General features: G+C 56.5%; 1 protein-coding gene and 2 long non-coding RNA genes across 5 annotated transcripts in view; 2 read left to right on the top strand and 1 right to left on the bottom strand.

Moving 5' to 3' along the window:
* CLSTN3 (calsyntenin 3) overlaps window positions 1-14,612 on the bottom strand; it is a 28,045-nt gene that overhangs the window by 12,733 nt on the left and 700 nt on the right. For all 3 annotated transcript variants that reach the window (XM_059082616.2, XM_067008683.1, XM_067008682.1), the window contains exons 2-13: window positions 13,536-14,207; window positions 11,124-11,246; window positions 10,496-10,691; window positions 8,728-8,936; window positions 8,318-8,467; window positions 7,875-8,060; window positions 7,042-7,323; window positions 5,787-5,899; window positions 2,455-2,617; window positions 1,561-1,617; window positions 707-864; window positions 428-576 (exon numbers count right to left, since the gene is read on the bottom strand). In XM_059082616.2, coding sequence (XP_058938599.1) covers window positions 428-576; window positions 707-864; window positions 1,561-1,617; window positions 2,455-2,617; window positions 5,787-5,899; window positions 7,042-7,323; window positions 7,875-8,060; window positions 8,318-8,467; window positions 8,728-8,936; window positions 10,496-10,691; window positions 11,124-11,246; window positions 13,536-13,599 — 1,850 coding nt within the window. In that variant the 5' untranslated portion in view covers window positions 13,600-14,207. The remainder of the gene's footprint in view (window positions 1-427; window positions 577-706; window positions 865-1,560; window positions 1,618-2,454; window positions 2,618-5,786; window positions 5,900-7,041; window positions 7,324-7,874; window positions 8,061-8,317; window positions 8,468-8,727; window positions 8,937-10,495; window positions 10,692-11,123; window positions 11,247-13,535; window positions 14,208-14,612) is intronic.
* On the top strand, window positions 2,709-5,222 carry LOC136792245 (uncharacterized). Its single transcript, XR_010835750.1, has 2 exons — window positions 2,709-2,837; window positions 4,954-5,222. It is a non-coding gene; the product is annotated as an uncharacterized lncRNA (long non-coding RNA).
* LOC136792244 (uncharacterized) lies at window positions 12,115-14,603 on the top strand. The gene is made up of 4 exons (XR_010835749.1): window positions 12,115-12,365; window positions 13,016-13,240; window positions 13,911-13,961; window positions 14,287-14,603. It is a non-coding gene; the product is annotated as an uncharacterized lncRNA (long non-coding RNA).

Raw genomic sequence — 14,612 nt, 5'->3', positions numbered from 1 at the left:
AGGCTGCCAATCCCCAGACTTAGATCATCCTGTCTGGTCTTTCAAGAGCTTGATGAATCAAGCAACTAGAGGTCTTTGCCCAAAAGGTCATCCAGAGAATTAGTACCGAGTCAGAATTCGTGTCAGGTCTCCTGGCTCCTAATCCAGTACCCTCCTCTATCCCACTTTACCCATCAGCACAGAGACACAGAGATTAAAACCCCCAAATCCTGGAGGCATGTTTCAGTGGGAAGAGTCATGAACCCTTTACTGGAAAATCTGAGTCTGGTCCAGGCTCTTCTCCCAGCATTGCTGTGTCAGTTGGGCAGGTCAGTTTTTCATCCCTAAGACCAGCGAGGTGTGGCTAGACGTAGGTGGTGCCTAAGGCCAAGGAGTCCTGACACGGTCTGGCTCCGTTCTGTGACTTGCCCGCCCACCCAACACTCACTTGACGGCAGTGGTGAGGCGCAGGGGTCTGACGCCGGGCGTGGCAAAGCGCAAAGTGTCCATGTAAGCCACGTGCTGCAGGGCATGGGTGAAGGTCTCCACATCATCCCCCTCCAGGGTGAGCAGGGACTGCGAGGGGTTCACGTGCACCTGGGCCCCAGACACAGACGGGGCTGAGAGCACGACCAGAGGCGGGGGAGGAAGGGAGCAGAGGTGGGGGTGGGGAAGGGCGGGGTCAGGGCGCATGCCTGGAGGGAGGGGCTAGAGGAAGGGGCGGTACCTTCATGCCTTTGCCCAGGCTCTCGAAATCCCTATAGTCCAGCCCCTCCCGACATGCATAGAGGCACTCGATGACCTCACGGCTCTCCAGGCGACCTGAGCGCACGCTGAAACCAGCCAGGTAGCCGTGGAAGTAGTGGTGGATCGGCAAGGGGTCTCCTAGGGCAGGAACACAGGGGCGGACCAGAGGTGAGAGGAGGGCACAGGGGAGGAGCTGAGAGAAAGGACAGCAGGCTGGAGAAAGAAGACGGGGAGGGGCCAGGTGGGAGCTAAAAGGAGAAAAGAGTGATGAGCAAAGGGAGGCTAAAGGAAGATGGGACGAGGCGGAGCCACAAGACAGAATAAAACCGGGGGGGAGGGGGGGACGGAGGGCGAAAAATAGAAGGCACAGAAATGAGAAAAGCTTCCGGCAGAGGCAAAAAGAGAAGGAAAGCAGGACCAAAGGGAGGAAAGAGGAGACTCAAGGCAGAAAACGAGGAGAGTGCGCGAGGGGGTCTTCACGGTGAATGCGGGGAGCACCGGGAAGGATGCGCGTGAGCTTCAGGGATGCCCGGCTCTCCCGGCCGCGTGGCTGCCCCCTGCCCCCTGCGCTCTGCGCTCTGCCACGCGGAAAGCCAGCACGAGAACCCTCGACTTCACTCCGCGGGCAGGAAAGGACACCGGCGCCCGGCCCGGCTCCGTCTGGCCGCCCTCTCCCGGGCGAGCCCACCTGGCTGCGCTGCTCGGAGGCTCTGCCCCCTGGTGGTGGGCGAGTTGCTGAACGGTGAGGCCGCGTTAGGACCATGCGGACGCGGGAGCCGGGAGCCCTACGCTGAGATGCTAGCTCTCCAGCCTCCAGATCTCACACGCAAGTACCTGCTGTGGCGTCCGTGCTGTTGTCGCCTCCCTTTTCCTTCTCTTTGTTCTTCTCCTCTGGGGGAGAAAAAGTGCCAGTGAGCTCAGGGGTGTGTGGCCAGATTGACAGAGAGGACGGGGAGGTCTTCCAGGCGTTGCCCCGGCCCGTGTAGGACTTGAACCTCTCTGCTGAATCCCAACCCTTCTTTTGTCATGTCTGAGATTATCTCAGGCCTCTGTTATAGACAAACTCCAAATGTGCTGCTGAGGAAACACAAGGGCTCTGGTACAACACACACACACACACACACACACACACACACACACACACACATACACTCTACACACAAACCACATACACCACCTACATACACCCACCACATATGCAAATACACCACACACACACCACACACACATACATAGATACACTCTACACACAAACCACAGACACCACATACATAAACCCACCACATATGCAAATACACCACACACACACACACACACACACACACACACACACACCACACCACACACACCCTCCCAGAAGGAAAAAAATGAAAGAAACAGCTTAAAAGTTAGAAGGTTGCTGACTCTCTGCAGGGTTCCTGTCCTCCAGCAGGGGAATGGGCTGTGGAATCGTCATTACTGGGATGGAACAAAGTGGGAGGAAGTGACTGAAGTTACAGAAAGAAAGATGCTGGTGATGCCTGAGCAGGAAATCCCTCCGAGTCAGGGGTGACCAGTCCAACAGGAAGGAGACCTGAGGGGCTGTGGTCTCCTCCCCAAGACCCTTCCCAGCCTCCCTGCCCAGCGGCAGGGCGATGAGCTCATGAGGTCGGGCTGCCCTCGCTCCTCCATCAGCCACCGGAGGCCCCAACCATTCGCGCCTCCACGGAGAAGCTCAGCGGGACGTACCTGTCCAGCAGGCCCCAATCATGAGCGCGGGCTCCCTTCGGGGCGGGTGGATGAGACCGTTGTCGTGGATGAGGGCAGGGTCGAAAGAGATGCCATCGGCGTAGAGGGTGACCGTGGGGAACTCGAGGTTCAAAGCGTAGTGGTGCCATTCGTCGTCGCAGACCTGGGGGGTGGGGAAGGGCAGAAACCTGTCAGTCACATCAGCCCCAGGGAACGAACGCCAGGCACTGCCCCACCTCCTGGGAGGCGGGGGACAGTCCCTTATAGTCCCTGTCCTATCAACAGGTCCTGCTAGTGAATCGCTGCCCACCCAGCTCAAGGAATAACATCCTTGTTCAGAATCTATCAGCCTCCAAGCTCGTACCTAAAATTCCACTCTGCAGGTAAGCCTTTAAAAGCATCAACATTCCTGAGAGGAGTAGACACTGTCCGTCAGCAGGTGCTATCCTCCCGAGTCCAAACAGAACCAAAAGCTGTGGGTTTCTGTGCCGTTTTCTCCGTCTCCATTGCCACCCAATCATTCAAGTCCCCGGTCTCCCTCTGTTACAGCAGTCTGGTCTGAACACTTACAGTCTTAGGTGTCTCCAATACCTTCCTCCCATAGTTGCCAAAGGGATCTTCTTTTTGTTTTCATCTTTAAATCGCTACTGAATTTAATGTTGTCAAACTTAGGATTCATTAACAACTCATTATATTTGAAAAGATTGGATTCTCCTCACTTCACAAATGTTCCCAAATATAAATGACAATTGTTGAAAAATCATAGCTAATTGCAAATTAAATAAATTACTTGTAACCAAATCTTTTCTGAAGCAAAATTAGAAAAATCCTTCCTATTTTTGCAACAAAAAAAAAATTTTTTTTTTTTTTTGGCTGCGTTGGGTCTTTGTTGCTGCATGCGGGCTTTCTCTAGTTGCGGCGAGTGGGGGCTACTCTTCATTGCAGTGCGTGGGCTTATTGCGGTGGCTTCTCTTATCGCGGAGCACTGGCTCTAGGCGCATGGGCTTCAATAGTTGCAGCTCACGGACTCAGTAGGTGTGGCTCGCGGGCTCTAGAGCGCAGGCTCAGTAGTTGTGGCACCTGGGCTTAATTGCTCTGCGGCATGTGGGATCTTCCCAGACCAAGGCTCGAACCCATGTCCCCTGCATTGGCAGGCAGATTCTTAACCACCACGCCACCAGGGACGTCCCAAAAATTTATAGTTAATTTGAGAAATACATCCCAAATTTGGTGGAGCAGCACCTTCAAAATTTAAGATTTTTTTTCAATTGGAGTCTAGTTGATTTACAATGTTGTGTTAGTTTCGGGTGTACAGCAAAGTGAATCAGTTACACATAGACACATACAAAGGGATCTTCTTACAATGTAAATCCGATCAGGTCACATCCCTGCTGTAAACCCTTCAAAAGACTTCTCATAGAACAAAATCCAAATGACCGCAACTAACAAAGTCCACCATACACCTGATCACCGTCCAGCTCTCCAACCTCAAATCCAGTCTCTGCCCTTGTTCACTGTGCTCTAACTCCCTGGTCCTCTTTCCATACTTGCAACATGTTGATCCCTTTCCTGCCTCAGGGCCTTTGCATCTGCTCTTCCCGCTGCCTGGAACTGTCTCACACAGCTCTGCCTCATCCTTCAGGATGAGCTTACATTTCACTTCCATCAGACCTTCCCTGAACATCCAATCTAAAGTGAGTTCCCTTCTCGTTGCCTCCTATTCTCTACCTCAGTCCCTTGCTTCTTCTTTCACAGCATTTATCACAATTTATCGTGTTTATATGTCTGCTTACTTTTTAAAAATATATCTCCTCAACTAAAATGTAAGCTCCAAGAAGGCAGAGATTTTGTTCCATCTTAGACCCCACTGTATCCCCAGAACCTAGCAGAATGGCAGGGAATTGGTATTTACTAAATCTTTGTTGAATAAATAAGGGTAAATAAAAGAAAAATAGAAAGAGGAATGTTACCAGTATTAGCAACGTGGGAGAAAGATCCAGAAGAAGCAAATGGCAGAATATCTCTTTAAAAGAGTACCACAACAGGGAGGACAGGAATAAAGATGCAGCCATAGAGAAGAGACTTGAAGACCAGGGAGGGGGAAGGGTAAGCTGGGACAAAGTGAGAGAGTGGCATGGACATATATACACTACCAAACGTAGGGTGGATAGCTAGTGGGAAGCAGTCACATGGCACAGGGAGATCAGCTCGGTGTTTTGTGACCACCTAGAGGGGTGGGATAGGGAGGGTGGGAGGGAGACGCAGGAGGGAGGAGAGATGGGGATATATGTATATGTATAGCTGATTCACTTTATTATAAAGCAGAAACTAACACACCATTGTAAAGCAATTATAATCCAATAAAGATGTTAAAAAAGATAAAAAATAAATTAAAAAATGAGTGCTACAAAAAGCAGGCGCTTTTGGAGGCAGCCCTCAATGATCCAGTTTGTGGCTTTTCGTTCCCCTTTCTCTCTTCCACTTCCTGCCCTTTTTCAGCCATTTGCTTTCTCAGCCACTCCACCGAGGCTTTTACAAGAAAAGCAGAAGGAGATGGAAACACAATTCAACCCACGGTCCTTGTGGTCAGCTTGGAGAAATGGATAAAGAAGAGGCTGCGACTGTTGGCTCAAGAGATTTTTCTTTTCTTTTTTTTCTTTTTTGCCCATTTTTATTTATCCCTCATAACCATGAAAATCGTGAGAATTTATATACATATATATGTATATATATATGTGCATGGATATATAAATATACAAACACACATATATATACTGCTTTTTAGTCTATAAAGGTCTATTACATCATTTAATCCTACAGCAACCCTGGGATATAGAATTCTTATTATCCTCAACTCATAGGTTAAAAAAAAAAACTGAGTTGTAAACTTATTAACCAAGATTTCATGGCTAGGAAGTTCCCGTAGCGGGACTGAAAACGAATGTATGTACCTCAGATTACTTATTTCCTCAATTACAACATGCTAACTGTTTGAGAGTCAGGGATCTGCACTGGTAAGGTTCTAGATAAGAAACAGATGAAAGAAAACAAGAGAGGAAAGATGGTTGGTCGGGTTTGGTGTTCGTAGTGATTTGTTCCCTACTTCCTTTTAATCCATGAGTGCTTTCTGCAAGAGACAAGCCTTGGAAAAAGAGAACAAGAAAACGGAGCCAGGGCGGGGGGCAGGGGGGTGTAAAAATAGTCAGGAACTGAAAGTGGAGATTGAAAGAAGGGACACAGGGCAACCCAGAAGATGCCCACCCCTGCCCCAGGACCTCCTCCCCTGAACTTACATCCACCCAGCTTTCCCAGGAGCCTGGCTCCGGCCTCACCTGCTCCAGCTTCCACAGGAACTTGACTGGCCGGGCACTCTCCAGCAGAGGCCAGTAGAGGAAGGCAATTCTGCAGCCGTGGACAGTCAGCGAGTAGTGAGAGAAGCCGTCCTCTGAGGGCAGAGGATGGGGACAGAGGTCAAACACAAAGCATGGGCAAGAAGAGCTTCAAAGCACAAGGAGGGAGGGGATGCTGGATTCTCTTCATCCCTTTAGGTTACCTCTCTCTCTCTCTCTCTCTCCTCTCTCTCTCTCTCTCTCTCTCTCTCTCTCTCTCTCTCTCCTCTCTCTCTCTCTCTCTCTCTCTCTCTCTCTCTCTCTCTCTCTCTCTCTCTCCTCTCTCTCTCCTCTCCTCTCTCTCTCTCTCTCTCTCTCTCTCTCTCTCTCTCTCCTTCTCTCTCTCTCCTCTCTCTCTCTCTCTCTCTCTCTCTCTCTCTCTCTCTCCTCTCTCTCTCTCTCTCCTCTCTCTCTCTCTCTCTCTCTCTCTCTCTCTCTCTCTCTCTCCTCTCTCTCTCTCTCCTCTCTCTCTCTCTCTCCTCTCTCTCTCTCTCTCTCTCTCCTCTCTCTCTCTCTCTCTCTCTCTCTCTCTCCCTCCCTCTCTCTCTCTCTCCCTCTCTCTCTCTCTCTCTCTCCCACACACACACACACACACACACACACACACACAGAGTCCAGTGTCGGGCTTGTCTTGGGCACTCTGACTAGCTGAGGGGGGGACACTGGCCGGCCTGCCTCCACCCAGCTCTTTACCGGTCCTTTGGTTAATACAAACTTCATGGGCAACACTCCTTTCCAGGTCAAGAGAGATGAGCTCCGAGAAGAGGCAGAAATGAAAGAGCAGGTCAAGGCTGAGCCCCTCAAGAGGGCTGTGCTACTGCCATAGAGGGAGAGGGGTCCTGGGGGCTGGAGCCCACTGGCCCTTAAAGGAGGAGGAGGGGGTGGTGGAAGAGGAAGAATGGGACACAGCATTCCTCGGGCTCTTCCACTGCGACGGGGGGCTTTACGGGGAGCAGGTTTGGGGGGCAGTCTACTACATGGTAGGTGCAGGGTAAGCAAGCAGCCGCCAGTGGGAAGGGCAGTGAGATCTCAGCTTGTCGTGTTAGGAGTAAGTCACAGCAATGCGAATCCTAGCACGGCTCTCTTACAGATGAAGAGAGAGGAGTGGCCCGTCCACAGCCACAGGCTGGACAGCGACAGAGGCAGGACAAGAAGCCAGTCTCCCCACACTCAGACGGGTGCCCTAAGGAAGGCTCACCATTTGGGACAGTGTTACACACGATGGTTTCCTCTTCCTTCTTGCCCTTGCTGGGAGTTACACCATGCTTCATCCAGAAGGACAGGGTAAAATGGTCACTGAGGCTGTCCTGGGGCCCGGAGCCCAGCCCAGCCGTGCCACCCAGTGGCACCTGCACAGCTTGGGTGCCGTTGAACCAGTAGATAAGGCTGCTGTCCTGGCTGTAGTGCACCGAGAGGCCCGCCGTCCAGTTGGCATTGGGGCCGGGCATGGGCAGCAGATCCACCTCCCCAGGGGCCGCGCCTGCCGGAGCCCCAGAAGGCACAGGTGTCAGAGCGGAAAGGCAGCAGATGGGGAACAGGATGCAGGCAGGGAGAGAGGGACAAGCAAAGATTTCCTACGGCTACTTTCACTGCCTCTTCTGGCCTTTCAGAGAAGAGAAAGGAATGGCTAGGAATAGCTCTCCAGTGACCTCAACTCCAACCCTTCATCTCTCCCTGCCATTGTCCCATAACGTATCTGGGGCCTTTCTTGGGCCGCACTCATGCACCTTTGCCAACCACGTATTTCTGTGCTCTTTGGACCACAAGCGATATAACCACGTGCCAGCAGATACGTGCATCTACGGATGGGCAAAGGAGGATGTAGGACAGATTCATTACTTCTGTTTCCGTCTGTGGCCATAACGCACGGCTTGCGGGATCTTAGTTCCCCGATCAGGGATTGAACCTACTCCCCGTGCAACGCGAGCGCAGAGTCCTAGCCACTGGACCGCCGCGGAATCCCCGAGACCGAGTGTTAAGACAGAGGCAGAGGCGTTGCGGGCAGAGCCTGGGGGTAGGGGGCGCACCCACCGCACAGTTTCCGCAGCGCCCGCTCTGAGTAGTTGTCTCGGTCACAGCCCTTGGCTACGTGGTTGGTCTGCAGCTCTATGGTGGCCTGAATGTTCCAGAGAGGCTCATCACAGGTCTCCAGGCGGATACCAGGGAACAAAGCCAAGCTCCCAGCGCCTGGTGCATATTCGATCCTTTTGTTCCAGCCTGCAGGGGTGAGAGGGAGCTGGCAGCGGAGACGGAGATGGGTAAGGCAGCCCCTCCCATCCACCCTGCTCTGGCCACGTCCACAGACGGTCTCGGGCTCCTACGAAAATAGCCAGCCAGGGTAGGCAGCTAGAAGCCTGCCCCAAATATCCCTCGCCTGACTCCTAGCCTAGCCCGTGTGGTTGTCAGAAGGGATGCAAAGGGAGACCAAGGCGAAAGATGCGTTACGAGACAGGTCCCAGCGCAGAGCTCCTCACCTTGCCAGCTGGGCTTGCAGGTGGGCTTCACCTGGATCTCCACCTCAGCGTCATCCGCCGCCCGCTTCTTCCCGCAGTCATAAGCCGTCACCGTAAACTTGTAGAGCTTCTCGCCGCTGTACTGCAGCTTCTCCGTGTTCTCAATGTTCCCTGGGGTGGGGGTGGGGGGTGGAGAGGTCAGGAGCGCTAGAGAAAGTCTGGGGAGGCCAGGGAGGACTTGTGAGCTAATAGGGCGGCAGGTGAATTAGACAGCGGCAAGCGGGGAGGAAGGAATCTAGGGAAGGAGGCTCCACATCTGGGAAGGAGGGTGAGGAAGAGGATGTGAGGGGCGGAAGTGGAGGGCACAGCCCCAAGACGTCCCGAGGGCCGCGGGCGCCCAGGGCTGAGCAGCTGGTGGGGCGGGGGCTCACCGTCGTTGTCGATGAGGAAGGGGGTGTTGGGCGTGAGGATCTCGTAGTAGCAGATCTGGCTGTACTGCGGGGAGCAGTCGCCATCGATGGCCTCCACCCGCAGGATGCGGTCGTACAGCTTCCCCTCGGTCACGGCCGCGCGGTACAGCCGCTCCACAAACACTGGGGCAAACTCATTCACGTCGTTGACCCGCACGTGCACGGTGGCCCTGCAGGTGCCGGAGCGGGAGGAGGACGAGGAAGAGTCAGCCGCGAGTAGGAGCCCAGCCAGGGAAGCAGAGCACGCAGGACCAGCAGGTCCTGGAGCCTCGGGCAGCGGGCACGCGCATCCCCCCCAAGCAGGGCGCCAGGCACAGCAAGGGACAGGAGCCACCGGGGAAAGGGTGACTGATGGACGGGGTGAGGAATGACCCCAGGGGTTGCCAGCGGCCGACTCTGATGACTTCTATACAGAATGCTATAGGCTGGGGACAGCCCCGTGAGACAGAGGATTCCGTGTCCAGCAGGCTGTTCCTTCGTGAGAGTCAGATCCAGTGGGATAATCAAGGAAGATGCAGGGACTTCCCCGGTGGCGCAGTGGTTAAGAATCCACCTGCCAATGCAGGGGACACGGGTTCGAGCCCTGGTCCGGGAAGATCCCACATGACGCGGAGCCACTAAGCCCATGCGCCACAGCTACTGAGCCTGCGCTCTAGAGCCCGCGAGCCGCAACTACTGAAGCCCACGCGCCTAGACCCCATGCTCCGCAACGAGAAGCCACCATGATGAGAAGCCAGCGCACCACAACGAAGAGGAGACCCCGCTCGCTGCAACTAGAGAAAGCCCGCGCGCAGCGACGAAGACCCAACGCGGCCCAAAATAAATAAATAAATAAATAAATAAATAAACCTTCTTAAAGAAAAAAAAGGAAGATGCAGAACAAAAACCAAATTAAAAGCAACCATATTCAGTGAAGTGGCATTTGTACCAGAGTCACAAGGCATCTGACGTGTGCAGTGAGCAAGCCAGCCGTGCCCCCTCCCCGGCCCCGGCCCCCGCGGGGCAAGCAGAGGTTGGGGAGGGGCTAAGCCGTTCCTGCTGAGCCCTGCGCCCAGCCCAGATCCTGGCACCCAGGGTCCGGAGGCAAGGGTCCTGTCTCCAAATGGGAAACTGAGTCATCACGAGGAGTGGTTTATCTCTAGTGCCTCGTGGTGGCCCAGGAGTCCTGGCTGCTCAAAGGAGAAGGAGACGTGAGCTGGGAACAGATGTCGGAGCCCTGAGCCCCAGCCTTCTTCCTGCCGTGGCCGTCTCCCGCCCACCCTCGCCCACTGCTGTGTGCGCGCGCGCATGTTCTGTGTGTGGGCGTGGCACGCGCTGCAGACGGCTGGACGGTCGGAAGGAACCTGGGTGTGCGCTGAATGTACCGTCGTCTTCCTCGTTCTCTCAGCATCCTGACTCCGCGCATTGAGCCCTTTCAGTGTCAGGCCCTGCAGCGCCTGCTTTTTATACAAACCGTCTCCTTTCATCTTCACAGTAACCTGAGGAAGTAGGCGCCATCATCGCCCCGTTTTACAGACAAGGGAAAGCAAATCCAGGAAGGCTAAGAAGGCACCCAAGGTCATGAGAGGCAGGGGCCAGATTAGATCCCACATGCTTCTGCCCCCCTGGCTGCCCCAGGAACAGAGAGGGGAGGGGGTAGACAGTCAGTGAGGGCGAGGGCAGAGGCTGGGGAGGGGACAGGGAGGAGGTGGGGGCCTGCAGCCGAGCGCGGGGGGCGGAGCGTCCTCACTTGTGGGACTTCTTGGTGTTGGCGCCGTCGGGGCCCTCGCCGCAGTCGTAGGCCTGGATGGTGAAGGTGTGCTCTTTCTGGGCCTCGCAGTCCACGGGTTCCTTAGCCCGGATCAACCCTTCTCCTGTCGCCTTGTCCAGGATCACGGCCTCAAAGGGCACCCCAGACCCATGGAGCCGGAAGCCACAGATCTCTCCTGGCCGGGGCGGGAGGGAAGGACTCAGCTCCTGCACCACCTCCAGGGTCTCCTTCCCACACTCGCCAACCCCCCTCAGGCTCGCACTTCACCTCTCCTTCCAAACCCCTGTCCCTCCTCCTGCACGTGGAAAAGCATGAATTATCAGACGTTCAGCTCCAACCCCAGCTTCCCTGAGCAGCAACCTCGCGGAGCCCCCAGGTCTGAGATCTGGCTGCGCTGACCCCCACCTGCCCACGTCCTCCCCTCTGACCCCCTTTACTTTACGGCCGTTCTCCGCCGTGGCCCGTTTCCTCCTGGAGTCTACTTCCTCCTCTTCCCCCACGTCCTCACTGCTCTCCCTCCCAGGACCTCCCCTCTCCTCCCTTGCCCCTGCCCTCCCGCCCACTTCTCTCTATCCTACCCGCCCTCCTCTGCCCCAAGCCCACTTACCTGCGTAGCGCAGGGGGGCATCCTTGTCCAAAGCAAAGAGTGGCGGGTTCAGCAGAACAGTGTTGTCGTTCTCCATGACGATGCCCTGGTACTCCGCCTCGATCCATGGCTTGTGCTTGTTGGCTGCCCCCCCAGGGAGAGGAGAGGAAGCACCTGTGAGCCGGCCCTCCGCCTCCGGACCACACACTCCAGCACCACCACCCTGTCCAGCCCCTAGAGAAGCACCTGCAGGAGAAAGGACTGAGGACAAGAAATCAGCCATGAAAGGAGTCAGAGGGTCTGCGGGAGGTCACAGGAGAGACAGTTTCCATGGCCACAGCCTGCCCTGAGGGGAGGGGGACTGCCATGTCCCCTGGGAAACCTGGTCAGAAGGTGGAGACTTTCTTTAGGGGTTTCAAGAGCTAGAGTGTGGACGCTGGGCCTTCAGGGAGCGGTGGCGGGCCATCAGAAGGCCCTGGAAAAGGGCGGAGATAGATTAAGGGCGGAGTCGAGATTAGGAAAAGCAGACTAGAAGCTTCCTGAGATCCTGATTGTTTAGTATCTCCACCACCACCACCCCATTTCCATCCTGATCCCTTCTTCTCCCGGCCGAGCCCCATCCTAAGACCATTCTCCCAGAGGAGAGGAAAGAGGAGAAAAGAGAGAAGGGAAAATATATAGGACAGAGGGAGGAGGACAGAAGGGGCAGGGATGGAGCAGAGGAATCAATGCCGAACGACTGGGCCCAGCAGAGCCGACATCCTCAGGGATTATCGAACTGGCCTAGAAACACGACAAATCCTCTCCCTGCTTCTCACCCTCACACCCAGAGGGCACACTCATAACCAACACGGCCCTATGTCCCCCAGAAGGCCACCAAACCCCACACTCCCCGAACCCCGCTCTGATACAGACTCGTGGCTGAGTCCTAATTCTCGCCTACCCCACCCCTCTTCCCTTCAGCCACCAGCCAATCCACGACGGATGTGGGACTCACTCAGCCTCCAGATCTCCCCATCTGCTCCCAGACTCGACTCAATCACGTCTCCTCCCCAGGACCAATCTCCCACCAGCCTGGTGAGGGGCTCCCTTCCCCTGCCCAGCACCAGCCTCCACCGCCTGCTCTACTGAATCCCGTCAAGCCAACCCCCAAGCTCCCAAAGCACATCCGCGATGGCGCATCAGCGAGACCTGGGCAGAGGAAGACATATCATCAGAGGGAAACTGAGTCTCCAAGAGGAAATTCATCCCCAGTATGTCATGGTGAGCAAGAAATCCCGATTTCCGTTCTTTCTTCCAGCGACATCCCCCAAAGCCTTCTGGTATCCGAATGCCGGCCCCTTCCTCGCCGAGGACCCACCACGACCCCCTTCTCTAGTGGCGGAGGAGAAAGCCACAAGATGGTGCCCAGAAGGCAGCACAGGAAGTGGCGGGAGGCTCGGAAGCCGGCTGAGGTCAGAGACTGAGCCCAGGACGGAGGGGCTGCGCACAGCTCACGCCCCACCCTGCCTCTCTGCTGCCTTCCTCTTGGCCCCGACTCTCTCCTCCTGTCCATCTCCTCTCACTGACTCCTGGGCTCCCTGTCTTTTCCCTCCTGGACTCTCCCCCCCACCCCCGCAACCTCCTCACCTGTTCTTCCTGATTTCCCTTTCATTCCTCGCTCTCTCTTTTTCTTTTTTTTTTTTTGGCCTCCACCTTGACCCTGGTCCACCCCCTCCTCATCCCCTCCCACGCCTCATCTCCCTTCTCCTTCTCCCTTCCCCTCTCACCACTCATTTAGCGCTCCCAGACACCCGCCTCTGCCCTTCCCTGCCCGTCTCCACCTACCTGAGCCCTCGGCCCCCACCCCCTCCCTCCCTCCCTCCCGGTCCCTCGGACGGCCTCACCCAGCTGAATTTATCTGCTGTCTGCAGAGAGGGCAGCTCTGGTAACCCTCAGCCCAGCTGTATGCAGACGGAAGGTTATGGATGCAGAGGAACACGCCAAAACATACGTGCTCCGAATTGCTGAGCTGCAGGGAACAGTTTCTCCCCAGGATGGGATGGAGGCGAACCAGACGGATGTACCACACACCCTCAGCCCCGGCACACCGCGGTGAAAACGGAGACCCGCCCGGAGATGTGTCCCGGCCCTCAGGGGCAAGTCCTTCTGAGAGCTGAGATAGCTCCAGGAGGGAGGAATTGGGGGAGGGGAGAGAGAGAGACCCCAGGATGGGAATGGAGACCAAATGCGAGCAAGAGAAGCACATGGGCAGAGATGGACCAGAGAGGAGGGTGTGGGAAGGGGGGTGCGAGGGAGAAGAGAAGGGGGGCAGGTCTGAGAAAACGGACGGGAAGGGGGTGTGTGTGAAGGACCACCTGTCATGCGCCAGGGAGCCTGCTCCCCACCCCGGCCTGCCCGAGACCCCTCCTTCAGTGCCCCCGCCTCACTCACCTTTGTTGCAGGAGCTGGAGGGGAGCAGGGAGCCGGGCAAGAGGAGAAACAGCAGGAGGGTCATGGTGTGGCGCGGGCAGGCCGGGGCCCCGATCGCTCTCCCCCGGCAGCCTCAGGCCCGCTTACTCCACCTCGGGGGAGGGATGCAGGGGCTCTCCAAGGAGGGGAGGGAAGAGAGCAGGCAGCCGGGCAGAGACAGGAAGGAGCCTGCCGCCCACCCTAATCCATAGAGCAGAGCTGAGCAGCCCCCCAACCTGGGCGGCTGAGGTGGGGGACTGGCCGTGGCTTCTCCTTCGCTCCGGAGCCCGGCGTCCTGGCTCTCGTTCGCTCTCTCTCTCTCTCCGTCTCATGCCCACCCCATCCCCGCTACTGCAGGATGACGTCAGCACGGCCAGGCGAGGATTGATGGGGCCGCTGGCCAATCGGGTGAGTGGGTGGGGGGGGGCCAGGTGCTGCAGGCGGGGTGGGGGAGGGAACCGATGGGACCGGAGAGCAGGGGTGGGAGGAGGTGTTAGGGCTTTTTCCCCCCGACTGCAATCTGGGGGAGCAAGGGAACTGCGGGGGCTGGGGAGGAAGCTGGAAAGCCGTAGAGGGGGTGGGAAAAAAGAGGGCCACGGGGAGAATGAAGAAGCGAGATGCCCGGGGGTGGGGAGAGGAGACGTCAACGGAGACCTGAGGGAGGCGAGGAGGGACGGTATCCACGTCACCCCACCACCAGCAGCACCGACTCTGCATTAACCTCTTTTCGCAGCCCATTCCGTCCGCAAGTCCCTGCTGGGTGCCTCCTGGGAACCGCGCAGTCAAACCCACGACCTGACCCCGACCTGTGCCAGCCTTTCATTTCCCAGCCCCCGGCCTCTGAGGAAGCCACGGGGTGGGCAGCCGGGGGCCGTGGACCGGCTCCGGGACCGGAGGAGGAGCAAGATATCTGCGCTCCCCCTCCCTCACCCGCTCGCCCCAAATTTCCCACCTTAAACCCTGATGAACCAGCCCAGTTGGTTCTGAAGCCAGGGCGGCTGGGGGGTTCGAGAGGCAAAGAAGGGTGCGCGTCGGGGGGAGGGAGTGCGGGGCGGGGCA

The sequence above is a fragment of the Kogia breviceps genome, chromosome 12, assembly GCF_026419965.1.
Source record: "Kogia breviceps isolate mKogBre1 chromosome 12, mKogBre1 haplotype 1, whole genome shotgun sequence".
NCBI lineage: Eukaryota > Metazoa > Chordata > Mammalia > Artiodactyla > Physeteridae > Kogia > Kogia breviceps.
Note: the sequence above shows the minus strand (reverse complement) of the source record. Positions and strands in the feature narration are given on the sequence as shown.